Source organism: Aspergillus pseudotamarii, assembly GCF_009193445.1.
Source record: "Aspergillus pseudotamarii strain CBS 117625 unplaced genomic scaffold BDV38scaffold_1, whole genome shotgun sequence".
In the NCBI taxonomy this organism is placed as follows: Eukaryota; Fungi; Ascomycota; class Eurotiomycetes; order Eurotiales; family Aspergillaceae; genus Aspergillus; species Aspergillus pseudotamarii.
In genome coordinates, this window is record NW_022475015.1 from 395397 (window position 1) to 421772 (window position 26376).

Consider the following 26376-nt stretch of genomic DNA (forward strand, 5'->3'; position numbering starts at 1 on the left):
TACAGTGTCTAAAAACAATGGTTAGACACATGCGTAATCCCTCCAAGCAACAATCATATATTTACGATATACTATGATCTACTCCTTCCGAGGAAGAACTTTGACCATAAGTGATGGCTTCTCCCAGAGTGTATGCATTCGCGACTCCGCCTGCCAATCGAGCTTCTCATCCACTAGTTCCAGGTCATAACGGAAGATAATTTTTGCCATGATAGTTTGCAGCTCCATCCATCCGAGACTATCCAGACATGGTCAGTTAGAAAGCTATCCTAGACATATCAGAAAATAGAGTTTTACCTCCGACCCATGCATGACCGTGAACCCAGAGAAAATGGCTGGGACGCCTCGAGATCGTCGGTTTTGCTAGGTCCAAGCCATCGGTCTGGGTTGAATTCCCAGGGATTAGAAAAGTTGGACGACGACATGCTCGCCGCAAAGGGGCTGGTCGAAACGATGGTCTTTGTCATAAGATGTTAGCTGGCTCGTTTTGTTTCGTTGTGAGTGCTGGGCTTGAGGATAACGTACTCCCTCTGGGACGAAATGACCATCCACCGTGCTCCCACCACGAGGCACAACTCGTGGCAGTGCGAACGGTAACGGTGGGTACATCCGCATAGCCTCCTGCGCGACAGCTTTGAGATAGACAAGTTGGGCGGCGCTAGCTGCATCGATCTCCTCGTAGCTGGTGAATGCAGAACGTACCTCTACCTGGAGACGACACATCATCTCTGGGTTTTTCAGTAGATAATACGTCATGCAGGAAAGGGTGGTCGCAGTTGTTTCACTTCCAGCGATTCTGTGGGAGCCTAAGGTCAGACATATACCTTTGTGGGGTGAGGTGTGGGGGAGATCATACACAAAGTCAGACGAGTGAGCTGCAATTTGCACATCGGGGATATTAGCTTCGGCTCGTGCCTCAATGATCTTGGTAAGAAAATCCTTCCTCCCTGAGCGAGAGGCCAGCCGTCTACCAGTGGTCAGTTCAATGCGATCAGCTATTGAGAAGCAGGACTCTACCTTTGAACAAGTTCTGCAGTATATTTCTGATGTTTCCGGTTCTCCTCCATCAACTTGTTGATCATGCCAGAGAATATTGTCTGAACGATGATGGATAGGGCTGGAAATCGTCGAAAGCAATCAGCCAGAGCACCCAAGCGGAGACTCTTCGTTACAATTGAAACCCAAAAGTGCTGAGTGCCAGACTCAACACCACCGAAATCCTGTCCGAAGGCTAGACTGCCAATGATATCGAACGTCGTAAGATTATACCACATCACCATATCGGTACCCTGTGCCGTTTGGCCGGCCTGACTTAGCTTTTCCACTAATCTGTCGACCGTCTCTGCTATAAGTGGCTCTTGCGATTTAAGCGTGCGGTCAGAAAAGGCACTCGCCAAATACTTGCGCATTTCAGCGTGCTTTTTCGGGTCTCGCTCGCTCACTATGGAGAGGGCTTCTGCAGCGAAGTTGCCTCCATCGTAGAACTCGCTCTTGATGAACGGTTCAACGTCCTTGCGGATACCATAAATATCGCGCCATGAGCTGGATGTGTTGAAGCTAAGCTCATTCGGAGCTATCCGGACAACGGGACCTAAAAGCGACAAATCAGAAAGATTGGTGCTTAGAATTGTCAGCGAGGGAGACGTACCATATCGATTGTGGAGCTCGAGCTGCCGGTATGGCTGCCGACCGCTCATGAAGTTCCATGAATACAGGGACTGTGGCTTTTGTCAGCTTACACGGTTGGCAGTGCTTTAGAAATAGGGCAAACAGACATTACTGATTGATGCCGACAAAGGGCCTGGAAACTTCCGGAGGGGATGCCGGTGCCACTTCCAGAACCGGTATACAAACCAGACGACTAAAATCTATTTCTCGTATAATCCTTCATCAGTCATTCAGATCAGTTGGCCACGATTTCGAGAGTCTCACCAAGCCAACAAAAGCGAACTGCATGATGTAGGATTGAACGCGCACAGGGACACCAGCTACTCCACGATGTCACCAAGAAAGCGATATGATAGAGCTTTCAGGCAGAGGGAGACCGCTACAGTTATCAGACAGTTGATCTAGATTCATTAACCTGTTAGAGCGTAACTAGTGAATGTCCAGATTTATCACCACCGACCTATCGGATAACCTGTAGGGCCTGTCCCAAAAAGGAAATTCCCGATACAGGGATTGATATCGGGTGACCCCAGATTGCTATCGTTATGGATTTTGAACATAATGAGCATCTCCAACTGCTGGCTTTTGCTCTGCGTGATCCATTTCCCTCAACATTACCTCTGCCATCATCATGTCGTCCACCAAGACCTCCGTTGTTCAATCGGAACGACTGTTTCCCAGTACCAAAACCAGCTCCGAGAAGACGGTGCCACTCTCGCTTTTAGATGCAACAACAGTCAGTTTCTCCCCCACCTCTGCCGTATGGTTGTTTGAGCGTCCTATCGTTGGCAATAAGGTCGACGTGGTCGACCACCTTCGTCATACGTTGCAGATCGCCCTTGACGCTTATCCGCAGTGGTGCGGCCACGTAAAAGCCATTACTAGTCTCGATAGTACAACTGCTGAAAGCCACTTTCCACCTCATGCCCGACGGTTCGGGCGAGCGTATGTGCATTATGGGACGCCTCAGGATCCGGGGGTCGAATTCGTCCGGGCGACGAGCAGCTTGACCCTGGATGATCTTTGCCCGCTTTCTCGCCCAGCGCTTTGGGACCGTCAGTCATCCCCACTTGGCGAGCTCGTTTCATCTACATCCCTGGTTAATGCGCTCCGACCTGTGCCGGTAATTGAATCTGGTCTTTTACCACCAGGGCTGTCGATTCAAGTGACTGAGCTGGCCTGTGGCGGCTATACACTCGGAATCAAAAGCACGCATCCTTTAGCAGATATCACTGCCCTGGTCCAGTTTCTTAAGGACTGGGCTTGGGTTAGTCGAGAAGTGCTCTGTAACTGTGCGTCGCCTGCTGTGTCTTCCCAAACAACAACCGTTTTTGAACCGGGTCGCCTGGACCTGTTGGCTGGTGGAGATATCAACGCGGACGAGCCTGACTCTACTTTGGTCCGGCAAGCGGCGAACCTGCCACTTCATCGGTTTGACTGGTGGGCTCAGTGCCCCGAACGCCCGAAGCCCGCTATACCGGATGTATTCCATGGCCAGGACCTTCCCCCCGCGGGGAAGCCGATGCCGTGGGTTGAATGGGACACCAGCGCTCCTGTATCTCACTATGTAGTTCACTTCACCCGCGAGCAGGTGGAGTGTATCCTGAAGGAGGCTGTCCGGGGGTCAACATCGTCGAGCTTTCGAATCAGCCAACACGACGCGGTATTGGCACATGTCTGGGCGAGCATTACTCGCGCCCGAAACCTACAAAACGACCCAAATCCTGTCCACTGTGACCTTACATACGGTGTGCGCCCCGCTCTCAAACTAGGGGATGGGTTCATCGGATCCCCTATCATTATAGTTAATGCCGACATGAAAGGGACTGATATGCCTACTGCCACGTCGGAGACGACCGGAAACGCGAGTAAGCTTCATTGCGTCGCGCGGCGCATTCGCGAAACCATCAACGCGGTGCAAAGTCCGGAGGCCTTAGGGGTCCATCTCCATAGTGTGGCGTATGAAAAGTCTCCACAACGTATTTGGCAGGCATTCCTAGGGAAACGCCATATTTTAGTGACAACCTGGGCCCGCGCAGGAGTATACGATATTGACTTCGGCTTACACAATGGCTCTACAGGGATTCGTTTTTCCCAGAGCGTGATGCCCAATTTGGATGGCATTGTCATGATCCAGGAAGCCCCTCCATCCAACTCGAGGAATGGGACCATACCGAAGTCATGGACGGAGAATGGGGTGGATGTCTCTATCCACATTCGTGCCGAGGATATGGATCGCTTAGTTCAGGATCCTCTACTCTTTCCATAGCATGTAGCGATTGATTAGTACTATGAATGGAATAACAAGAGCGAGTACTATTTCCTTTATCCACAATTAGATATATGGCCATTGCTACATGAACGAATGAGCATTGAATTAGTTTAGTCATAGTAGACGTGGAAGGGTACTAGTATCATGCGCTACGATAATCGCATTTGCTATTCCTATACATAGATCGTCTATCTTTTAAATAGCTCAACATAACACGGTTTATCCTAGTTCCAGAAATTCTATACCTCACTTTCTCCTCTTAAATAGAATTTTTCCTTCTGGATTTGGCAGGTTCTGCGTCTCAAACAGCAAACTCGGGGGTCTCCCCGTCTGCTCAGGTGGGTACTTAAATTCATAGTTTCGCAGAAGATATGCCATGATTGCTTTGATTTCTGCGGAAGCAAAGAATCGTCCAGGGCAAGCGTGTCGTCCGTACCCGAAGGCCATACTGGACGGATGAGACGCAGCATAGGCAACGGATGTCGATGCTGCGGGCTTTTCTTTGGCCGATTTGTCTCCCGAGTCCGCCTGCTTAGCCTGCTTGGCGGCTTCAGCGAATCTAAATCCTTGAAAGACTTCCGCATCGGGGTACAGTGCTGGATCCATGGAGATAGCATGCGTTGGGATTCCAATTGTAGTATTCGCTGGGATAATCAGCCCATCGGACAGAGGATAATCTTTGGTTACGACTCTTTCGAATGTAACTATAAGCGGGGAACAGTCAGCGCATCCAAGGAGTTGAATATGGCGATTATATATATCAGAATCGGCCAGTCGGGAGTGACATACTCAGTAGCAAAGGATTGAAACGTTGACTCTCCTTCATAATACTATCCAGCTTCGTCATATTCAAGAAGCCCTTCTGGTTGATCTTCCCATCAGGGCCGGTATTCGCTTCAATTTCCTGTCGAAGGGGCTCGATGTATTCAGGCATAGCGCACAGGTCATACAGCAACTGGCTAGGGGCAGCTGCACTGGTATGGATTGCTGCGAAGCTGACTTTTAAAAGAATACCTGCGAGGAAGGCACGATTCTTCTCGTCACCTTTGGCATCTTCGTCCATCCAGTAGAGCAGGTCGGCTGCTGAAGCGCCTGTTGCAGCTCGCTCTTCCAGAAGTGGAATGGCAGCCTTTTCGGCTGCCGCATAATGCTTCTTGATATTCTGAATCGCGGGGATGAAACGTGCTACCAAGGGCTTAAGAAACTCTGGGTATCTCTTCAGGGCCTGGGCCCCGATGAAGCCGTCAATGGCAAACGCAATCGATGATTTAACCCATTCCTTATTTCGACTGAGAGTTGTACCACCAAACATACGACTTGATACTCGCGCGACAACCTGAGTAATGCGATCGACGACATCCAGTTCTGTCCAGTCTGAGAGGAATTAGTGCTGTGTTTATATTGTACTGTATATAGGTCCTGCACTTACCATCGCACGGCGGGAAGGCGTCGTCGAATGCATCCCGGATCTCGTCTTGAATTCCATCCATGACAGTCCCTGAGATGAAGGATCAGTCAGCCAACTTCTCTATTAGACATATCCCTAGAACTATGAATACTTACACAAATTCCGATTAAGCTGGCCGCGTACTACCCGTGGATGTAGTGTGGACCGACTACCCATTGTAGTGTATTTACCTTCGAACATCTGATATTGTGGTCAATACAACGTGCATAAAAGCAATAGCCCCATACAGCTTTGTGGCGTACCTCGATAAAAGTAGCCACAAAATCAACTTCGTCGATAGGTGCTGACTTCAGCTCTTCCAGGTACTTCGTGGGCAGCATAAGCCGCTCACCGAGTTTGCTAGGAACGTAGTATAGGCCACCATTGTTCTGCGAATAATTCGGCTTATTTAGCGGTCAACTTATCTGTATAATTGGGAAGAACGAACCTGGCGGTACCCCTCCAAGAGCATGTTCATTCCATCGTGTACAAAGCGTGTCCGGTTTTTTTTAATGGAAGCAGAGTCCTGACCCCCCACAATAGGGATCCCGGGGATCAGGCGCTGTTGTGAAGAACCCAGACAGAAGCCAACAGCAACAATTATAATAATGCCAATTACAGCAGATACACCGGATGGAAGGGAAACATGGCCGGAAGCTGATAGACGGCTATGAGAAAACCTCTGCATCCAGGCATAGAGGCCGACTTCAGCGCTGGAAGACATTTTTGCACTTGCTCCGATTCACACTTATGTCGAGCTACCACTAAAGACACAATTTACGATCACGGGTCTTCCCTATATAAGGAATATCGCTAGGTAGTTCTTGACTCATCTACGTCGGGGCTCATAGCGTAGCGGACTAGTTCGAACTCCGTGGCTGGAAACGACTAATTCGTTAATGTCCGAAGCCTTGCGCCGGATGTTCGGAGTAAATTTTTTGTTTAGTGCAGTTTGGATTAGACTGTAATTCCAGGCTTATTGTACTTTTATATATCTGTGATATGACGATAATTCCCTTGTTGGGACCCCATTCCTCATAACCCTAATTCTCATAAGTTTCACTTCCCAATATGCCAGACGCATTCACGCCATTCAAAGTTGACCTTGAGGCCGAGTCAAATCGTAGCTTCGACACACGTCAGATTCATTCAGGTGCAAAGCCCGACATAGCTACTAGAGCGAGAGCTGTGCCAATCTACTCCACAGCAGTGAGTTTGCCCTACAGTTTGTCTTTCGTCCGTTGTGCACTAAATACAATTGCAGTCTTATGTTTTCACCGACAGCGAGCATGCCCGGCGTGTGTGTACCAACCAGGAGGCGGGATACGTATACACTCGCATTTCCAATGTTCGTATCCAGCCAGCCACATATGTATTTCGCAGTTTACTTACCAATGCACAGCCAACCGTTGAGGTTCTTGAGAAGCGTGTCGCGGCTTTAGAAGGAGGCACAGCAGCAGTGGCATGCGCTTCAGGGCAATCTGCCGTATTCCAGGCCATCCTGTGTCTGGCACATACCGGACAAAACATTGTCGCATCGACCAACCTGTACGGAGGCAGCTACAGTCTCTTCAAGTCAATTCTACCACGACTTGGAATCTCCGTCAAATGGGTCCACGGCGATGATCCGGAGAGCTATCGCGAATTAATTGACGACAACACCAGGCTTGTCTTTGTAGAAACGGTGGGGAACCCGCGCATCAGTGTCCCTGACCTCCGAGCAATTGCCGACATCGCCCATGCCCACAATCTGCCTTTCGTGGTTAGTGAAGCTCTTTGTAAATCTCTGAAAGCTACATTGAAGACTAACTCTCACTGTACAGGTTGACAACACATTCGGGGCTGGTGGTTATTGGTGCCCCGTGATTGAGCACGGGGTGGATATCGTTGTGCATTCGGCCACGAAGTGGCTCGGCGGTCATGGAACTACAGTCGGAGGCATAATTGTCGACTCGGGGAAGTTTGACTGGGCAGGCACAGGGGATAAGTTCCCTCATTTGACCCGCAAAAGTGAAGGCCCGATGGAGTTCTCCTACGCCAGCAACTTCGGTAACATTGCTTTTGCGATCGCCCTTCGCATTGAAGTAGTGATGGAAGTCGGGTCTGTAATGAACCCATTCGCTGCGCAGCAGATCCTTTTAGGTATTGAGACACTCAGTCTCCGATGTGATCGTATCGCCGCGAATGCCCTGCGGACGGCAGAGTTTCTGGAGAAGCACCCGCGCATTCAATGGGTAAGCTACCCGGGACTGCCAGGAGATAAGTACCATAATGTTGCCAAAAAATACCTCCGTCGTGGCTTTGGAGGCGTTCTATCGTTTGGCGTCAAGGGGGGCACGATTGGTAGCAAGGCCTTTGTGGACGCCCTTCGATTGGTCTCAAACATGACAAAGTCGGTCTTCTCTCTTTCCCCTCAGTCTTTTATGTCGATGTCTTCCTAACTTGCAACTATCACAGTGTCGGTGATTGCAAGACCATGGCAACACACCCCTGGAGCTCTACTCATTCTATTATGAGCGAGCAAGACCGCACCAACGCAGGAATTACAGAGGTATGTATCTAAACTGTACTCTAATTGCGCATGCTTGCCTACAGTATTCTAACGAGTTTAATATTTGTAGGATCTAATCCGACTTTCGGTAGGAACGGAGGATATCGTCGATATTATCGAGGATCTATCACGAGCCTGCGCGGCCATACCTGAGGATTGCCTTCGAGATGTAAACGGGAAGGTAGCAGATAGCTGTGACAATGTGTAGCCTACTCATGAGTACAACAATTTGTTCTGGTCCACAATATTCATGATACACTCAACTCAATCGGGCAGAGTTTCAGCCGTTTGTCGGTGTCACTTAATCGAGTAATGTCCGCTCGGAGAATGATAGATCGGGGCAGGGCATAGGAAGCCAAGTGCTATGGAGCGTATTACATTTGGAAACATCTAGCGCCGGGGTGGCTCTTAATGGAAAGGATCACAAGCAAAGTAGTAGCAGAATTATATTAAAATATAGAATTGGTATTGCGCTTTACAAAAGGGAAATATACCGGATATGTGTAGGCTCAGAACGCTCAAAGGAAATGGATCGCTTATATCGTTGCGTAACGTCATAGTCTGCTCGTGTAGTCTGCAGAGGCTTCACCCTTGCAGGGTCGCTTGGAGCTGCCTGATCCTATAGTTCAGTATCTTCAACAGCTCTAAATGCGCCTCCCACTTGGCACTCGTGATACAGCGCTTCATGGTCATCACAAGAGGCACCACGCGACGGAGCTGCAGTAGAATCAGTGTCCCCAGCACATTGGAGTGTTCTTCCATCGTGTCAATCTGATAAGGCCCAATTGACATGTGCGGCTGCTGTGCCCCAATGCCAGTGCGCAGGTGTACCGATTTGCGCAGTTCATGGGGAAAGCCCCTGCCACGCTTAGAGTCACTGTTTGCCACTCGCACAGGGTTATCTAGGTGTCTTTTCCACCAACTGACCACCTCTTCGAGGGTAATCATAATCTTTTCGTATACAACCAGCACCAACATAGCATATCCTGAATCCTGTGTACAGCTATCACATCCGGACAGTGCAATACACTGAGTGATGTTACGCTTCAAGTAGTATAGCTTTTGCTCCGTTGAACTCCAATCTGATCCCTTCACTGGCACCACTACCATTTCCAGGATGCGCAGCGCAGTTCCTGTGCATTCACAGTTGTTTGTAGCGGTCAGATCCATGGCTCCCTGCGGAGAACCCCTGTTAAGCGAATTTATGGAGCATTCTTGAGCAGAGCCGTCGTGGATCATGGAGTGAGGGTTCATGGTGGGATCTAGGGAGGAGAAATGCGCGGGAAGTGGATCAAGGTCGTTGAAGCTGAATTGATTTCCTGTTTGATCCATGCATCCAGGTGTTAGTAGGTGGTTGTTTTCTTGCATTTTTGCAGTCCCTCGACTTGCACCCACTCACCTGCTCCATGGGAACTGGATAATTCCTCCTCGTTAACGCTAAACGGTTCCAACAATTCTGTGAAGAAGTCGTCGCTCAATGTTGACGAATACTCGTCTGAGGAAGACATTTCGAAACTCGGCAAGGTTCCGTCTGACAACTCTAACTCGGGTCCTTCTGATCGCGGAGGCCCCGACGCTACGATCGCCGCATGATCAGTTGCGGAAGATGTGCTTGACTTGGTGGCACTGGCTTGATTAGCCCCCAAGAAGCCCAGTTGCTCTGGTTGACCGCTGCTCACATACACCCCATCCAATTGCTCAAAGTTGGGCAGAGCCCCTGCTGCTGACGGTCGCTGAGGTCCCGCGGAACTCAACGAATGCTCTGAGATATCCATTTCATCCTCTTGCACTGGAGCAGGGACGAGTTCCATGTCCGGGAATGGCTCATCGTTAACCTCCACGTTTGTTTGCTGTGATTGCCGTTGAGACTTCTTGCCCCGCATCTTCTCCGATGTCGTATATACGCATTTCAACTTTTGGCTCTGACACCGTCGACAACCTGTTTTCTCACGACTACATCCGAGCTATATTTTAACCATCTGGGGTTAGAACCCCCCCTACTCAACGTTTATCACCGGCCGGGAACATCTCACGGTCGGAGGAACAAGGCACATACCTTCTTTTGACGACAAGTGACGCAAGCCGAGGTCGATAGGCTCTTGTCGTGCCGAGCCGGTCGATTGCTCGTCTCCAGATATTGGATGCCGTCGCCATCATCGCGCCCGCAGCGCAAAGTCATGAACATGGCAAACAGACAACGAAAGTGTCAATAGCATAGGATGCTCCAGTGCCGAGGGCCTGACAAGGGTATCTTTAAAAAGTAACGACTCCCTACCTCGCCCCGCATCCCCCCCAAGAATAACGAGGGGGCCAAAAATCAAGAGCCAAAGCCATACTATCTTAAACTTGCTACGCGGGGCCGCAGCGTTACAGCCAAGAACCAACTCTCATCAATCCCGCCGGCCTTAAATTGGCTCGGATTGGGCAATCGAGAGGACTTATCAAGCGGCGATAGGAAATGCCAAGACAGGCCGGAGGGCACGTAGTGTCTAGTTAGTTAGCTAGTCTTTTATGTGCATATTATAATACGGAGTAACTGTGGGATCTGGCATTTAAATGGGTCCAAACATCCGGAGCCTCACCGCCCATACCGCTTCTGAGAAAGGTAGGGATGAATCTTGAGGTCTGCGGCCCTCACACTAACCGACTATCTTAACCTTTTCTAGGCGATTTAACTACAGGTTGATGCCAGGCCCCCTAGGTGTCTGCATAATAGCTGAGATTTTGGATATGTCTGAGTCACCTCATAGAGCAGCCATTCTATAGCAATTGGCAGAATAATAAGTGTCAAATTGATTGGCAAACATACTACCCACCACTCCGACCGCACCATCCCAGAGTAGTAGTAGTAGCCCAAAAAATAGATACCATAAAGGGGATATTTAGGGTCTACCTGGTGATTCCTCCAATATCCCCGTCAGATCGACCGTATTCATAGTTGACACAAGCTTTAGACTGGTGCTAATGATTGCTAAAATTTGCGAATGGATCGAATTCTCCTCATTACCCCACCTCCTCTTATTTCTTTTTGGTTTCTCCTCATTTGTGCCCAGGTCTGAGGCTTAGACGAATGTCCGGAAGTCCGTCGCGGCTTGCTGGAGCCGTGTCAACTCAGTGTTTTTCGCCCCGAACCATTGTGGCCGGAGGGCAGCGATGGGCTCTTCCAGCTCGGTGTACTCAGCTCCCAGTGTAAGAATAGTACGTCCGTTCCACCGCGAAGGGCTTTGACCGGAACTGCCATTGTCCTTTCCGTACAGTTCGACCGGATGCGATTGGGATGCCACTGCAGAATAAACGACGGCTAAGCCCACGAATTCAGCCGAACTGACCGGCAGACCAGACGCGATGATAGGTGCGGCGAGATGCTTAGGGAGCAAGTTGGTGATGGTTGCGGCCGGCGCAATGGCATTGACTGTAATGCTATCCAAGAGGAGAGCAGATCGCAGGGAACGAACAAGGCCGATCAACTAATGTACATATAAAGAAGCAGGAAGTCAGTGTTTGGTTTTCAAAAATTCAATTTCATTTCCGCATTCCTACCGCCAATTTGGCTGCACTGTACACGGGCAGCGACTGTTCCGGCGCATATGCAGTGGCGCTCGAGGTGATGACGATGCTTCCTGCGTGCTTGCGTCCACGAAAATGACTGATCGCCAGCTTGGTGAAATTCAGCACGGCCCGCAGGTTGACATCCAAAACCCGGTATTGAGGCTCAAGCAAATCCCCCGTAGCCATATCGAATGTGTCGGCAAAATAATCGGTCTCTTCGGAGACACCTGCATTGGAAACTGCGATATCAATATCACCCGCGCTCTGAAATGCTGACCGGAGACTATCCCAGTCAGACACGTCGCATTGTCGGTACTCGACCCTTTCATGTGGCCTGCCCTCCGGGGGGTTGACATCGAGGTTGAGCACTGAAGCGCCCTTCTGTGCAAATATCGCGGCCGCCGCCTGACCAATACCTGAGGATGCTCCAGTGATGATCACCCGCTTTCCGTACAAGGAAGGGATATCATCTTCATAGATTGAAAGGGAACTCATGGGTGCGAGGAATGTAGAGATAACTGTTCGTATGGCTGAACAGGTAAGACGTATGTATCTTCACAGGCTGCGATACTAGAAAAGAGTGGTAGCCAACATGCGGCCAACGGATGGTCTCCGTCCTTGCTATTATCCAGATGGAGAAATATATTTGACAAAGGCGAGATATCGGGGTAGCCAAACGCGGTCAATCCGATGCCCCGGAGGCCATCGAATTTGCTCACGGTTAACAGCACAAACTAAGGAACATAAGCTGCAGCCAACTATGCCAATTGAAGAATATTTAATCCCCGTGGGAAGCTGTTAAATGTAGTTCGATTTTATGCAACATACTATTCACATCATCACCTCTTTTGACAGAATGGCACCAGCACTCATCGATAGCCAGGAGCCTACCTCCTTCCACAGCAAGGTCTTCCTAGGAAAGAACTATGGTTCCCCAAGAGCTCCCGCTGTAAGGCCGGTGGTGGAGAAGTATACTCCTCCCAAAGGGCGGTTTGAGCCTAAGTGTCATCCCCTCGAAGGAGTTGTCTCGGAGGAAGTGAACGGCTTTTTCCTTGCTCACTGGCCTTTCAGAAGTGATCGTGAGAGAAAGAAATTCGTTGCTGCGGGATTCTCCCGCGTTACATGCCTCTACTTTCCCATGGCAAAAGATGATAGAATCCATTTTGCATGCCGGCTTTTGACCTTGCTATTCCTGATTGACGGTATGTATATCCAGCGCATAGTGCGAATAGGGCCTTCCAACCTTGATCCCCGCAGAGTGAATCATCTTTCTCTAGAAAATACTAATATCTGACTAGATCTTTTGGAGGACATGTCTTTTGAGGACGGCTCTGCCTATAATGAGAAACTCATCCCCATTGCGCGCGGGGATGTACTGCCCGACCGAACGGTCCCCGTAGAGTGGATCATGTACGATCTGTGGGACAGCATGCGGGCACACGACAAAGTCCTTGCTGATGATATCCTCGAGCCTGTGTTCACTTTCATGCGCGCTCAGACAGACAAGGCCCGGCTCACCATAAAGGAGATGGGACCTTACCTGATCTATCGAGAGAAGGACGTGGGCAAAGCGTAAGTTTCCCTTACCCCTTCAAACCTGAAACCATCATTGACACTATCATAGCCTGCTCTGTTCCCTGATGCGATTCTCAATGGAGCTTCATGTCACCCATCAAGAACTTTCTTTTGTCCAACCACTCGAACAGAACTGTGCTAAGCATCTCTCTGTTCTTAACGATATCATGAGCTGGGACAAGGAATACCTCGCCTATCAATCCGGCCACCCCGAAGGCTCAGCCATTTGCTCCGCTGTGCAAGTTCTGTCGGATGAGACTTCTCTTCCCTACGAAGCCTGCAAGCGTGTTTTGTGGGTTATGTGCCGGGAATGGGAGCATCAGCATGTGCTCCTTGTGGAACAAGCACAGGCTGATGTCGACCTTCCAGCGAGTGAGAGTCTACTTGCATATATTAAGGGATTGGAATACCAAATGTCCGGCAATGAGCTGTGGAGTGTGACTACGTTACGGTACAATTCGCCTAGTGCGACCTAGTGTCCTCTAGCAAGCTTTCATGATGGACTTTCTATATTTTTTTTATTCAATTACTGTTAGAATGTACTGAATGACTTCACAATGCGCCTTGTTTAAAGCCAATGAATCTATTGTCGAATCTGCCATAAATGCAGTTACATAAATCATGAAGTTGAATTCATGACTTTTGTTCGTATTTCCACCAGTACAGAGTTTAGCTTATTTCCCGCAACATGCGCAATAGGATCTCTTAGGACCGGCCTAGAACAGACCGGACGTGCACAAGGTTAAGCACAGTGGCTTCGCTGGTGGGCTCTGAAAGAATCAACGGCTTAGATCTTCTACAGACCGGACAAATCAATGCTCGGCAACGGAAAATAGAGCGCCAGTGGCCCAATCTGGAAATCCCTTCTTCGGATACGCCCGCCCAGCGCTAAAGCTATCTCACCTGTCTAGTTAAACACGTACGCCGTGTTCTCTTCGGTACAGAATTTAATATAGAACTTACTACGGAGCCTTGGCGTCTCTTCCAGAGGTTCCTAACATTACTGCGCTGGGATATTAACCCATCTACTAGGGCCTTTCTAGCGAAACCACCGAGGTCAACCGGAGTAACTGCTTCAGAACTTGGGCTTACAAGTTATACCTCTCGTGCGGCCCAGAATATGTATACAACAATTCATTTTTACATAGCCTACTACTATAGAATAATATTTATATAGTACTTAGAAGCTCTGCTCCTAGTCCAAGAATCTCCAATGGCACTTAGGTAAAGACCCTTTTGCTATAAGTGTGTGGGCTCGACTCAAAAAATAAAATACTATAACATAGTTTTACTAAAAGGCTAAAATACTAGCCCATACAGGTGAACAATACCGTGAGGTCCGAGCAAAGGGCCAACCTCATCGGGTATTACCCTTTTAGGTATTGTCCGATCATATCCCCCTCTACGCGTACCGTAACTTAGTGTAAGCCAAGAGGCCGGCGATGTGTGAATTTAGACGGAGGTTGCCGGTTGTCTAGCAGGATATCTCAAAGCTAACACGCGGCAGTTTCTCAGCCTTAACTAATTGAATATCGTAGGTGAGTAGTCAGAGGTACCAAAGAATAAAGTATGGACAAGAGAATTTGTGATTCGCCAGCAGCCATCGGGGATTCCAATTTGGTCGTTATACAAGCAAAACCAATGGTCGACATAATGAGCTACCAAGAAGTTCTTATGATGCAAGAATTCTTGTTAAACACCAAAAAGCAAAGAAAGATATAGTCTACATTATACTGACTTGTGGATACATGACACATGTGCATATAATGTACTCACAAATTAGAGACCACCCGTCAGGGCCCATCCCTAGCCCTACGAGCACCGTAGATGCAACAACCATCTATCTTGCTCTAAGTGCGGTGAGTTCTTTCATGGCTTTCCATATGGTGATCTTTTAAAAGGGACACTAACATCGAGTCAACTTGGCCCGAAAGTTCATCGTTGTGTATGGACTCTCGTCAATTATTTACAATTTGTTCTTTCACAAGCTCTCCTACTTTCCCGGTCCCCTGTTAGGAAGAGCCAGTTTGGTGAGAACCTCCTTCCATGGCGTCCCTTATTGAGTGAAATGCTGATAGATATGCAGTTATGGCGCATATACCACACTCAACGTGGCCGAATTCACTTGGCCATTGCCGACCTACACCGCAAATACGGTATGTATATGGCAGATCGCAACTCCACCTAGCAAGTCTGTATATTAAAGTCTTAAAACCAGGTCCCGTGGTTCGGATATCTCCAAATGAGCTCTACTTCTCATCCGTCGAGTCATGGAAAGCCATTTATGGCCATAGAGCCTCTGGTCTACCGACTCCAATCAAAAGCGAGTTCTACGACATATATGGTGCAGGTTTCAGCTCGCTCTGTATTGGTAGTGAACGCGACCCCACGAAACACGGTAAAATGCGCAAGATGCTCTCTGCTGCCTTTGCGACGAAGTCGTTGGTGGAGCAAGAAGATATCATTTCCAAGGCGGTGGACGAGTTCATTGGGCGCATTGGACGCGACGGTGGTCCAGATTCCCCAGGGTTAAATATGACCAAGTGGTATGAGATGGTCGCATTCGACATCTTGGGGGAAATGGCGTTCGGCCAGTCGTTTCAAAGTGTTCGCTCTGGTTGGTCATTCTCATATTTTCTGTGCCATTTTGGTGATGTCTTACTTATTCCACCAAGGGAAACTACATTTCTGGTCTGAGATAATCGTTAGCCATCTTTACTTCATTACGCTGATTGATAATCTGCGTCGTTTGCCACTTGTTGTGCCTTTGGCTAGGTTGCTGTGGCCCTCTACCGTGGCTGTCCGTAACAAGAACTCTCAATATAGTCGGCAAAAGGTCAGGGAGTGAGTCTTCTATTTCTTTCTTGGATGTTGACTTAGTTAGTGACTGGAGCTGACTGAATGACATAGACGGTTGGAAAAGAGCTCAACGCGAAAAGACTTCTTATCCACGGTCGTCAGCGAGTATAAGCAAGGCAATATCGGCAAGGAAGAAATGACAGCCCATGTCTCAACATTGACGTTCGTTACCCTATAGTTACATTACATATACCACAAAAGTGAAATGGGCCAAGGATACTGACGAGAATTAAAATGCAGAATTGCTGGCGGCGAGACGGTTGCTACTTTCCTAGCAGCGGCCACATACTACCTCCTTCAAAACCCAGAGTGCTATCAAAGGCTACAACAAGAGATTACCAATCGATTCGGTTCATACGGTGAGATCACGGCTACTGCAGCACGGCAGCTTCCATATTTGCAAGCAGTGATCAATGAAGGCCTGAGGATCTACGCACCTGGTTCACAGGGATTTCCGAGGCTGTCGCCAGGAATGCACGTGGGTCAATACTACGTTCCACGCGGTGTAAGTTGGTTTCGATGCTACTCTGGATCAAATGCGTTCGATACTGACATGTAATCTCTCGAAGGCGGAGATTTACACAAGTGCATGGACAGTCACCCACAGCGAAGAATATTTTTCCGAGCCCATGTGTTTCAAGCCAGAGCGTTGGCTGGATCCCGAATCAACCGATGTGAAAGAGGCTAGTCAGCCATTCTCCATGGGACCACGGGGCTGTTTAGGCCAGAAGTAAGTTTCCAGCACTATTAATGTGGGCGTGTAGGATTTAAGAGCGAATCAAACTGACATTTGATATCCCTAGTTTCGCATACATGGAAATCAATTTAATTCTAGCTAAGATAATGTGGAAATACCATCTCTCGCTGGTAAATCCGGCTCTAGACTGGGAGGGAGATAGTCGGCTGCATGTTATGTGGTGGAAACCTGCATTAATGGTTCGCTTCCAAGAGCGCAGTTTGGCGTAAAAATTTGGTTATCTTCTATATTGCCATCTGAGGTGAAGTTGTGATAGTGTACGACTGTGTTAGAAATGGTTAGGAGCTTTGGCCCAGCGCCAACGCTAATACATTAGGGCTATTAAACTGGTTATAGCCACTTTCTTGTAATGAGTCATTATGATAACCGTATGCATGGGGTTACATGGCGCAATAATTAGGGCCAGTTGCCTGACCGGTCCAGGCCAGATTCGGTATGCCCGACACTTGCTTGGCGCTGTAGCTAAAATATCAACAGCTACAATAGCTCTGGCGTCGGTCAAGAATGCTCTTTTTACCAGTCGCCTTCCTCACATTCTCTCCACTTCACGAGTTGCACCAGGGGCATCATGGCCGATAGGAGTACTGAGAGCCCTCGCGCCCCTACTCATGTTGAGGACGAAAAGTGCAGTCAAGCGTCCCACACTGGCCTTGACCTATATGAAGATGAAAAGACCGTGCTAGATCGACAAACTGCAGGGCCCACCACCTACCTCGGTCCGGCTCGGTTTTTGTTGAGCTGTACGACTAAGGTAGATGGAGTCATTCTCATGATTAGTTCTATTGCGGCGATAGTGGGGGGTGTCGGGACGCCGTTAGCAATGGTAAGTTTAACTCTTTTGGTTTTCTTGTTGCGTCTTCTGAAAGCCGGCAAATGTTGAGCTTTGTTGATCGATTATAAAGCTTCTCCTAGGTAGCATGGGTCAGTCATTTCGTGGCTATTTCATTGGGGACACAGACCTTAAGGAATTCAACTCCCAAGTCCATCAAATATGCCTTTTCTATGTCTATGTAGCGGTGGGCGAGTTCGTCGCCATCTATATTGCGACAGTTGGCTTCACCATGGTGGGTGAGCGAATCGCCCAGCAGATCCGGGAGAAGTACATGGCAGCGATATTCCGACAAAACATTGCCTACTTTGAGTGTATCGGGGTCAGCGAGATCAATAATCGTCTTACCATTGACACAAACCTGATACAGGATGCGATTACTGGCAAAGCCTCTCTGACGCTCTCCGCAATCGCCACATTCGTTTCCGCTTTCATCATTAGCTTTGCGAAAAGCTGGCGACTGGCGCTAGTATTGCTACCAGCCCTAGTGCTCATTGTCGGATCCATGACTGTGGGTGCAGCGTGCATGGTGAAATACACCAAGCGTGCTCTCGGCGCATACAGTCGGGGCGCAAGTGTTGCCGAAGAGGCCATCAGCTCAATCGAAACAGTCACAGCATTCGGTATGCAACAAAGATTGGTCAATGAATATAAGAAGCATATTGCTGCTGCTCGCCTATCAGGTCTTCATAGTGGAGTTGCATTAGCGGTGATGATAGCCATCATGAATGGGGTTATTTTCTGGAGCTACGGTCTCGCCTTCTGGCAGGGCTCACGATGGATGGTTAACGATCAGATCTCTCTGTCGGCAATCATTACTATACTGTTCGCCACTATTACAGGGGCCTTTGCGCTGGGGAATGTGAGTCCACATACTCAAGCCTTCGTCAGTGGCGTAACAGCCACAAGCAAAATATCACAGGCAATATGTCGTACATCACCCATTGATTCTAGCCAATCAACGGGTGAGAAACTATCAGTAGTCGAAGGGACGATCGAGCTTAGGAGTATCCGGCATGTCTATCCTTCACGCCCCGGTGTATTAGTCTTGGATGGTCTTAATCTCCATTTTCCCGCGGGGAAGATGACAGCTCTTGTAGGCCCTTCAGGATGCGGAAAGAGCACGATTGTAGGGCTTTTGGAACGATTATATGACCCTATAAGTGGCACCATATGTAGGTGATATCGATCTCCGTTTTAAACCGGAAGCTTGTTTGCTCACAGCCTGTCATAGATCTCGATGGCCATAACATAACTGACTTGAACGTCTCATGGCTGCGGCAGCAAATAGGGCTTGTCAGCCAGGAGCCCACCCTATTTTCCACAACAATATTCGAGAATATACGTTACGGTCTTATTGGTACCCAGTACGAGCATGCATCATTGAAAGAAATTGAACATCTCATCGAACAATCCACAAAAACAGCCAATGCTTATGACTTCATCATGGCTCTACCTGACGGTTTTCAGACCCATGTTGGAGATCAGGGTGGGCTCTTATCCGGGGGTCAGAAGCAGCGGATTGCTATTGCAAGAGCAATTGTTGGCGAACCTCGAATACTACTCCTGGATGAAGCAACTTCCGCATTAGATGTCAAGGCGGAGCGTGCTGTACAGAAGGCCTTGGACCATGCCGCCCGAGGCCGAACTACTATTGTGATTGCGCACCGGTACGTCTAATGCCCAGTGACAGGTGTTCCATATAATCGATCATAACCCCCTTTCAGTTTGTCCACTATTACGGCTGCCGACAATATTGTCGTTATGTCAGCAGGGCGTGTGGTTGAGCAAGGCACTCACCATGAACTCCTCGCAAAACAGTCTGTCTACCAGGAATTGGTTAAGCAACAAACTATCCAAGCTAAAAGGGTAGCCTCCATAGCCCAACATGATGACGTGGGCCTTCAGGACCAGGACCCCAATGACTTGGTGGACATCAAAAATGGGAAAGGTCAAACTACTCCCCTTACTAACAGCGAAAAAGCAACTGTGCACCAAAGCCACGACATCATTCGCAAGGACTCGACATGGGCACTGATCAAATTTGTCTTCCAACTGCATAAAGATGGCGTATATCCGATCATTGGTGGTTTATTTTTCTCACTCATTGCCGGAGCAAGTCATCCCACGTATGTCAACCCATTCATCCAGCCCTTGTTCTCCAGGCTAACTGACCCATTCAGCCAGGCGATATTCCTAGCCAAAATCATTGAGGCACTCTCACTCAAGTCATCTATGTACAACGTCCTTAGGCACAACGTCAACTACTGGTGCTGGATGTACCTCATGATCGGGTTCACCACAGTGATTGGCTGGCTTGGCCAAGGGGTATGCTTTGCATACTATTCCCAGCGGTTGATATATACCGCACGCAAAAAGGGATTAGATACCATCGTACATCAAGATATAGGACAGTTCTTCCTGCCAGAGTCCTCCTCATCCAGATTTACGACATTACTGTCAACCAGTGCTACTCAAATCCAAGGCCTAAGTGGTGTCACGCTGGGGACGCTTCTTATCATTCTAACGACCCTAATTGCCGGATTTGTACTTGCGGTAGCAATTGGCTGGAAGCTCGCACTTGTATGCACATGCACAATCCCCATCCAGCTGGGGTGTGGAATTCTTCGTCTCAAATGTGTCGCGATACTAGAGGGTCATTCGAAAAAGGTCTCTGACGCTTCCGCTGCCTATGCACGCGAATACAGCACAGGTATTCGAACAGTGGCAGCGCTTAGCCTAGAGCGGTTCGTTCAGGGCAAATACCATGATATACTGGAGGAACAGCGCCGAAAGTCTCTTTTACAAATTTCGCAATCTTCGATTCTATATGCCGCATCACAGTCGTTGAATTTCTTGTGTGCTGCCCTGGCATTCTGGTACGGCAGCAGGCTTATATCAACTGACCACTACAGCATGTTTCAGTTCTTTGTATGCTACACGACCATCATTGTGGGTGCATATTCTGCTGGTGCCGTATTTTCGTTTGCTCCTGATATTGGAAAAGCAAAGTCTGGAGCCCAGGATATGAAGCGTCTCTTTGACAGACCCGTACGGATCGATGCTCGACAAGAAGGGGGCATTTCTGTCTCTCGCATTGGCGGCTCTATTGAATTTCAGAACGTCTCGTTCCGTTATCCCAACCGTCCGGAGCATCTCATACTTGAGGACGTTAACTTGGCCGTTCAGCCTGGACAGTACGTTGCCTTGGTTGGAGAAAGCGGTAGCGGTAAGAGCACTATTGTTTCCCTTATAGAGCGATTTTACGACCCAGAATCTGGGATGGTCATGGTCGATGATATCGATGTAAAGGCATGGAATTTGAGAGACTATCGGGGCCATCTCGCACTAGTTGGACAGAACCCAGCTCTCTATGATGGAACGATCCGTGACAATATCCTCCTTGGAGCGGAAGGTGAGGTGTCGGATGCGGCCATTGTACAGGCCTGCAAGGATGCGAATATCTACGACTTCGTGTGTTCACTGCCGTATGCACCTACCTACTTGATTTACCCACTGTATACATGGATACTGATCCGAGAAATTTAGTGATGGCTTCGCAACTATTGTCGGAGCTCGCGGAGCAATGCTCTCCGGTGGACAAAAGCAGCGGATAGCCATTGCGAGAGCTTTGCTTCGAAACCCACGGATCCTCTTGCTCGACGAGGCGACATCTGCACTCGATTCAGAGTCTGAGAAGATAGTTCAAGAAGCATTGGATGCGGCTACCCGGGGCCGTACCACCGTTGCGGTGGCACATCGGATTAGTACGGTTCAAAACGCTGACTGTATATACGGCAAGTTCGCCATTATCCCTGACATCCATTTTCATTCTATCCTAACAAGCATGTAGTGCTCGAGCGGGGACGCATTGTTGAACAGGGCAATCACCAGTCACTACTGGAATTGCGAGGGCGATACTACGAGTTGGTACAGATTCAAAACTTTGGCCGGACATGATAGTCTGGTAGTCCGTTTATAAGTAGCATCATCCTGTGATTCTACGGCCATAGTATGAATCAAATTCTTGCCCATTGGTGGCTGTATGTCTTGTACTATCGTATACTGGTCCGCAACAGGGCGAGTGGCTTATCACATGGGAAATGAACGAATGCATAATCGTTGGGATTGGGCCAAGCTCCGGAGCGTTCTGAGAGCGAGAGCGTGTCGGAATTAGCGGAGGAACTGGATCTCGGGCAAGTATTCGGGTGACGATGCATATGGCGATAAGGGTTCTGGCAATGACGTCCGAGGAGTCAAAGGTGACAATCGCATACTGTGCAAACTCAGCACTTCCTTAGTACTACGTCGTGGCGTTTTCTAGCCAATGAGTTTATGCTGTTATTTTAGCCTGAGGTTTGCGCCGTTTTTAGCTCCATCAGTCTTGGCCAAATTGTTTCCTAATTAGGTAGTGCCAGTGACAATCCATTCCACCACCCATCATCTAGAGTGGTGATACTACTCCCTAGCCAACGAATAACAATACAAAATGAGGGAAATCATGGGCTCAATAGGGCCCTGTCTCAGCTCTAGTGCCACGCTAGTTTACTTCGTTGCCTGTATCGGCTCCACCTCTTCGGTCTTTCCCTTCCACCAACGCCAAATAGCCTTGCACCAGAACCAGGTCTCCATGGTTCCAAAACAACACAGGATTGCAATGACAAATGCTTTCGTTCCTTTGCTCATCCCCAGCGCTTCAAAGCCGAATGTCGGGTACTGAGGTGGTTCGTTCGAGCCCGGCTTTGATGAGCTTGTCTGCTTGTTCGCGAGAGCGATACGGGTCGAGAAGGATCTGAGAGGGACTGAAGATTCTCGATATGTGAAGGGGCGTGGTAATCTCGGAGTGAGGAGAATACCATTTCGGCGAGTTGCACATAGAAGCAAAAGACTTCGTGCAGAGGTCGGTGCCATGACCGTCTGTCTGAACAAGGTCAAGTGAAGGCTTATTCTGGGGTTTCCAATGTTGCTTAGATTATTTGAGATTTGAGGTATGAGTTAAATGAGAGAAATACTTATGGATTTTACATGAAGGGAATAGTCAGATGACCCCATCGCCGGGCGGTTCGTATTCCTCGACGATCATCGTAAGCAACGTAAAATAGATAAAATTAGTAAAATAGGCTGGTTGGGGATCTTTGAACTAACCTTGGATATAAAGACAAGCTAACCGCCACGTAAGTTCAAGGCCATCAGACAGTACCTTCCAGCATATCAAGAAACATGTCCATCGGATACCGTCGTTTAACATCGGCAACAGAGGGCTTCCTTTCATCAGCTTCAGCGAGGGGCTCATCCACTATCTCTCCCAAGAGGTCAAACCATGTTACACCTCCAAAATCTTGCAACACATCGTCAACAACAGTAAACCCCGCACAACTAGATCAAACCCTGACCCTCTCTGACGGCCGCACCCTCGGTTTCGCCGAATACGGCTCCCCACGAGGAAAGCCGCTTCTCTACTTCCACGGTTTACCAGCATGTCGCTATGAGATCAACTTCCACGAACTGGGCCTCCGGCATGGTGCCCGAATCTTCGCCCTAGACCGACCTGGAATGGGGCTGTCAACGTTTCAACCAAACCGACAACTCCTTGACTGGCCCGCCGACGTCAAAGAGTTCACAGGCAAACTGGGTCTAAACGAATATCGGGTTCTTGGTGGCTCCGGTGGAGGTCCGTACTCACTTGTATGTGCAAGGGCCTTACCTAAAGAAAACCTGAAAGGGGTAGGGGTACTCGTCGGATTTGCGCCCTTTGAGGCCGGCACACAGGGAATGTCTCTCCGTTCACGAGTCCTATGGAACCTGGGGAGATGGTTCTCAGGTCTGGGGCGACTGTACACTGATTGGACTATTGTACCGGCTGCTCACCATCCAGACCCGAAGGTCCTTGAGGAGCTACTAGTGAAAACGGTGAAGAATCATTTCAACGAAACGGATTCGTCGGTCTTTGAGGATGAGAAGATCCTCCAACATACAGCGAAGATTGTACGGGAGAGTTTTGTACAGGGGTCTCAAGGGTATGTTCAGGAGTGTAAGATCCTTACAAGGCCGTGGGGCTTTGACTTACGAGAGATTGGGTTCCCTGGGATTCGGCTGTGGTACGGTGATAATGACCAGCATACGCCGATTCAAATGGCTCGGTGGATGGCGGATAGGATCGAGGGATCGGTTTTAACCGAGTGGAAGGGTTACAGTCACTTTACTTTTACGGACAATCATACTGAACAGGTTGTGAGAGGTATGATGGAAACATGAATATAGTGTGAGATAGGAACTTCGATGTACAGTATAGTCGTTATTTGGAGAATCTCTACTCTTTCTTTTCGCGGACTGATGACTGATGACTGCATATCAGGTTCTAGGTGAACACACATCAAGGGAACATACCGAACTCAAGGATTCTAGCGCTGTCCCAAGTTTTTCAAGGGCGCTTTCCCCAATTTGCCTTGAATCAGCAAGGTGACCTGTTTTGATGCCACTGTACTATACTACCAAAATAGGAAGGTGGTATGTGAATCGCTGACTCAGGCCAGCTCGGGGCAACCAATTATGTACATACCAAGGCATAGCTGAGTCAGGCAAGGGTTATGCAGGATTGAGTCATCGGGAGGTTCTGGACCGAGGTTAAGTCAAACGTTGACTAACCCTGCAGGTGACTCCCATGAGCCGCCCGATCGAGCCAAGTCATCTGCCTGGGGTTCCTGCAATCAGATGGAGCATCACCGCCCGCAGGTGATAAGCATCAATAGTTCCAGTGACGCAAGCTATGTTCGGAAGGGCTGGCTTCTATGGGCATACCAGAGAAGTGAAAACGAAAAAGAAAATGTGGAAAAATCCTATCAATATAGAGTATATTATTCCCGGTATTTTACATATTTGATCGGAATTTATTTCTTGTCGCCCTTCACGTCATAATCCATCCCAGTCGGCGTCTCTTTCCACTGTTTAACCTTGGATTTCCTAGGCGTAGTGCTGACGTGATGGCCAATCACAATCCCGGGTGGCTGGCTGTGCCTGAGGCAGTGGATCAGATTGACGGCGAATCCTAATGCGGCGATCGCCATCCCACTACTACTCGTCGTCTTCCCCCCGTTATCCAGGACGTACTAGGAAACAACCATGGTTCCAAAGTGGCGTCAGGGGGCGTTTGGCGAGCAGGAATAAGATTCCCCCTCGCAGTCACGATAAGGGAGGCCGATCGTCATAGGATGGCCGTTTATCATCTCCTCACGGAGCATGACTGCCGTAGTCAGCATCGCCTCGCTCGGTCCTCGTGCTGCGGAGTCAAAATGATACGATATGATATGATATGAATGCGATCTCCTCTTTCTCCGCTTCTTCTCCTTCTTCGTCTTCTCCTTTTATCGCGTTCAGGAAGAGAGATCAGTCAACGACTTACTGTCGCTCCACATTCCCCAGCGTCTATTGTGTCTATTTTTGGGTTGAATGAGCAACATTGCCGGGCCATTCAGGGACTATCGATTGTTCCATGACTCCGTTTAAGCCCAGACATTGGTGACTCAACCCCCAAGGCTTCCTCCTCTCGCAGGGTCCCTGTTCTCCATCTCACTCCGGTCCCCCCGGGCTTCCTGTGACTCTTAATAATCCCTTCCATCTCGATCCTGCCTCTTCTGCTAAGTGGCGGCAACAACCTCCACCATCCCGTTTGACAGTTTGCTCTGCCTCACTTTATATCAACCTCATCCGATCGTATCACTCACGTCTCTTCCCCCATACCGTCGTTATCCGTCATCTGTATTTCATTGAACCACACGGTCATCATGTCTGACTCCAACGACCTTCGTCATAACGGTACCGCGGCCAAGAGGGTCTATAACCACAAGTCCAAATGGGCCTATGGTGGTCGAGCGGCACTCCCACATCGTGACGTCTCTCTGTCGGACCCCGTGACTCGTCCAGCGGCGCCTCAAAGTCACTCTCTGAAGTATGTTGTCATACAGTCTCATCCAACTATGCATTAAGATTGACCCCCTGGGAAGGTATTCCCGTCTCTTGCAGCTCGACCGAAAGGCCAAGTCCAACCAGCTGGCGACCACCGCCAAGTTCACCCTGCAACATGACATTCGGGAGGCCCTTGACAGCGGCCCATCCGACTCCTCCGCCGCGGAAGACGTTGACGAACCATCAGCCGCCAAGGATGTTCTAGGACACCTTCAGGAGGAAGATCTGTTAGAGCCATACCAAGTGTCGGGACAGACAATCCTCTCTGATGCGATAAGCAAGGCCGTAGAGAAATTCGAGACACAAGAAACCGAGAAGCTTGTCGAGGAATACGAAATCATCACTCGGGAGAGTGAGATCGCTACGGGCTATCTCGCCGATGATGATTTCGAGCTAGTCGACCATGATCACGCAAGGCTGTAAATGTTCTGATACTGTATACTTTTCTCGTGTTATCTTGCGATATTTCTTCGTGCCAGGAGTGTCGGTTATGGAGTTGATTAGAATTTGTTTGCCCTTTCGCTTCGGCGGCTGTTTCATGATCTTTGCGGTACAGTCGTTCTTCTACATGAGACTTTTGTTTTTGTACTTTTGACACCTGTGATGATGGTTTACGACTTGGGTCCTATTATTAGACTGTTTATACTCATACCCTCGGTTTGATGTTCTCAATATGATATACATGTGGATACGTGTTGACTTTGAATAAATCAACATTTGTTTTTAATTCCTTCTGATCTCACGTATAAAGTAGGATATTTTCGAAAAACAAAGGAAAGACAGTGTAAAGGTTTCCAACTTCGCCTGACTTTGGAAAAAGGCGCTGGATTGAACAATGAATTTCCGACTCAACGGCAGATCATACTAATTGTACTATAGTAGTTCCAGGAAATAATATTGGGTCTGT

The 26376-nt window shown here is 48.8% G+C and overlaps 12 protein-coding genes across 12 annotated transcripts; 7 read left to right on the plus strand and 5 right to left on the minus strand.

The window, feature by feature from the left end:
• Positions 1–78: 78 nt before the first annotated feature.
• BDV38DRAFT_289550 (cytochrome P450) lies at positions 79–1956 on the minus strand (the record flags this gene model as incomplete). Its single annotated transcript, XM_032061266.1, has 8 exons — positions 79–238; positions 298–458; positions 526–796; positions 857–967; positions 1018–1591; positions 1649–1718; positions 1776–1868; positions 1933–1956. 8 exons carry the CDS (start codon positions 1954–1956, stop codon positions 79–81), a joined length of 1464 nt encoding a protein of 487 aa, XP_031919706.1.
• A 343-nt stretch (positions 1957–2299) lies between these two features.
• BDV38DRAFT_276728 (uncharacterized protein) lies at positions 2300–3937 on the plus strand (the record flags this gene model as incomplete). Its single annotated transcript, XM_032058297.1, has 1 exon — positions 2300–3937. One exon carries the CDS (start codon positions 2300–2302, stop codon positions 3935–3937), a length of 1638 nt encoding a protein of 545 aa, XP_031919707.1.
• A 249-nt stretch (positions 3938–4186) lies between these two features.
• On the minus strand, positions 4187–6111 carry BDV38DRAFT_276729 (cytochrome P450; the record flags this gene model as incomplete). Its single annotated transcript, XM_032058298.1, has 6 exons — positions 4187–4644; positions 4730–5314; positions 5370–5438; positions 5504–5588; positions 5651–5776; positions 5836–6111. The coding sequence occupies 6 exons, from the start codon at positions 6109–6111 to the stop codon at positions 4187–4189; spliced, it is 1599 nt and encodes a 532-aa protein (XP_031919708.1).
• A 347-nt stretch (positions 6112–6458) lies between these two features.
• BDV38DRAFT_289551 (O-acetylhomoserine aminocarboxypropyltransferase/cysteine synthase family protein) lies at positions 6459–8146 on the plus strand (the record flags this gene model as incomplete). Its single annotated transcript, XM_032061267.1, has 6 exons — positions 6459–6596; positions 6652–6735; positions 6790–7149; positions 7211–7779; positions 7845–7938; positions 8009–8146. The coding sequence occupies 6 exons, from the start codon at positions 6459–6461 to the stop codon at positions 8144–8146; spliced, it is 1383 nt and encodes a 460-aa protein (XP_031919709.1).
• A 377-nt stretch (positions 8147–8523) lies between these two features.
• Positions 8524–10123, minus strand: BDV38DRAFT_276732 (Zn(II)2Cys6 transcription factor domain-containing protein; the record flags this gene model as incomplete). The annotated part of the gene is made up of 3 exons (XM_032058299.1): positions 8524–9257; positions 9338–9902; positions 9995–10123. The coding sequence occupies 3 exons, from the start codon at positions 10121–10123 to the stop codon at positions 8524–8526; spliced, it is 1428 nt and encodes a 475-aa protein (XP_031919710.1).
• An 877-nt stretch (positions 10124–11000) lies between these two features.
• BDV38DRAFT_276733 (short chain dehydrogenase reductase) lies at positions 11001–11982 on the minus strand (the record flags this gene model as incomplete). Its single annotated transcript, XM_032058300.1, has 2 exons — positions 11001–11405; positions 11479–11982. 2 exons carry the CDS (start codon positions 11980–11982, stop codon positions 11001–11003), a joined length of 909 nt encoding a protein of 302 aa, XP_031919711.1.
• Positions 11983–12343: 361 nt separating this feature from the next.
• Positions 12344–13538, plus strand: BDV38DRAFT_266839 (Aristolochene synthase in complex with 12,13 Difluorofarnesyl diphosphate; the record flags this gene model as incomplete). The annotated part of the gene is made up of 4 exons (XM_032056485.1): positions 12344–12416; positions 12474–12689; positions 12786–13059; positions 13112–13538. The coding sequence occupies 4 exons, from the start codon at positions 12344–12346 to the stop codon at positions 13536–13538; spliced, it is 990 nt and encodes a 329-aa protein (XP_031919712.1).
• A 1290-nt stretch (positions 13539–14828) lies between these two features.
• BDV38DRAFT_276735 (cytochrome P450) lies at positions 14829–16887 on the plus strand (the record flags this gene model as incomplete). The annotated part of the gene is made up of 9 exons (XM_032058301.1): positions 14829–14921; positions 14997–15092; positions 15149–15218; positions 15281–15679; positions 15738–15906; positions 15973–16083; positions 16162–16426; positions 16491–16651; positions 16725–16887. 9 exons carry the CDS (start codon positions 14829–14831, stop codon positions 16885–16887), a joined length of 1527 nt encoding a protein of 508 aa, XP_031919713.1.
• A 310-nt stretch (positions 16888–17197) lies between these two features.
• On the plus strand, positions 17198–21515 carry BDV38DRAFT_1407 (ABC transporter ATP-binding protein). The gene is made up of 7 exons (XM_032051426.1): positions 17198–17501; positions 17581–18682; positions 18742–19177; positions 19235–19636; positions 19691–20995; positions 21057–21304; positions 21361–21515. Exons 1-7 carry the CDS (start codon positions 17247–17249, stop codon positions 21465–21467), a joined length of 3855 nt encoding a protein of 1284 aa, XP_031919714.1. The 5' UTR covers positions 17198–17246; the 3' UTR covers positions 21468–21515.
• A 374-nt stretch (positions 21516–21889) lies between these two features.
• Positions 21890–22604, minus strand: BDV38DRAFT_1449 (uncharacterized protein). Its single transcript, XM_032051503.1, has 2 exons — positions 22520–22604; positions 21890–22455 (listed from the first exon to the last, which is right to left on the minus strand). Exon 2 carries the CDS (start codon positions 22416–22418, stop codon positions 22053–22055), a length of 366 nt encoding a protein of 121 aa, XP_031919715.1. The 5' UTR covers positions 22419–22455; positions 22520–22604; the 3' UTR covers positions 21890–22052.
• BDV38DRAFT_1394 (alpha/beta fold hydrolase) lies at positions 22475–23990 on the plus strand. The gene has a single exon (XM_032051400.1). The coding sequence runs from the start codon at positions 22728–22730 to the stop codon at positions 23760–23762; it is 1035 nt and encodes a 344-aa protein (XP_031919716.1). The 5' UTR covers positions 22475–22727; the 3' UTR covers positions 23763–23990.
• A 1298-nt stretch (positions 23991–25288) lies between these two features.
• On the plus strand, positions 25289–25892 carry BDV38DRAFT_276739 (uncharacterized protein; the record flags this gene model as incomplete). Its single annotated transcript, XM_032058302.1, has 2 exons — positions 25289–25452; positions 25508–25892. 2 exons carry the CDS (start codon positions 25289–25291, stop codon positions 25890–25892), a joined length of 549 nt encoding a protein of 182 aa, XP_031919717.1.
• Between the last annotated feature and the right edge of the window lie 484 nt (positions 25893–26376).

What these genes read in the sequence shown, in the direction of transcription:
- BDV38DRAFT_1407 (XM_032051426.1), top strand. Translation starts at nt 17,247, where the DNA reads ATGGCCGATAGGAGTACTGAGAGCCCTCGCGCCCCTACTCATGTTGAG. An exon ending in CCCTATAAGTGGCACCATAT is followed by an intron (nt 18,683 to 18,741) that starts GTAGGTGATATC and finishes AGCCTGTCATAG; the next exon opens with ATCTCGATGGCCATAACATA. An exon ending in GACTTCGTGTGTTCACTGCC is followed by an intron (nt 20,996 to 21,056) that starts GTATGCACCTAC and finishes CGAGAAATTTAG; the next exon opens with TGATGGCTTCGCAACTATTG.
- BDV38DRAFT_1449 (XM_032051503.1), bottom strand. Translation starts at nt 22,418, where the DNA reads ATGGCACCGACCTCTGCACGAAGTCTTTTGCTTCTATGTGCAACTCGC.
- BDV38DRAFT_1394 (XM_032051400.1), top strand. Translation starts at nt 22,728, where the DNA reads ATGTCCATCGGATACCGTCGTTTAACATCGGCAACAGAGGGCTTCCTT.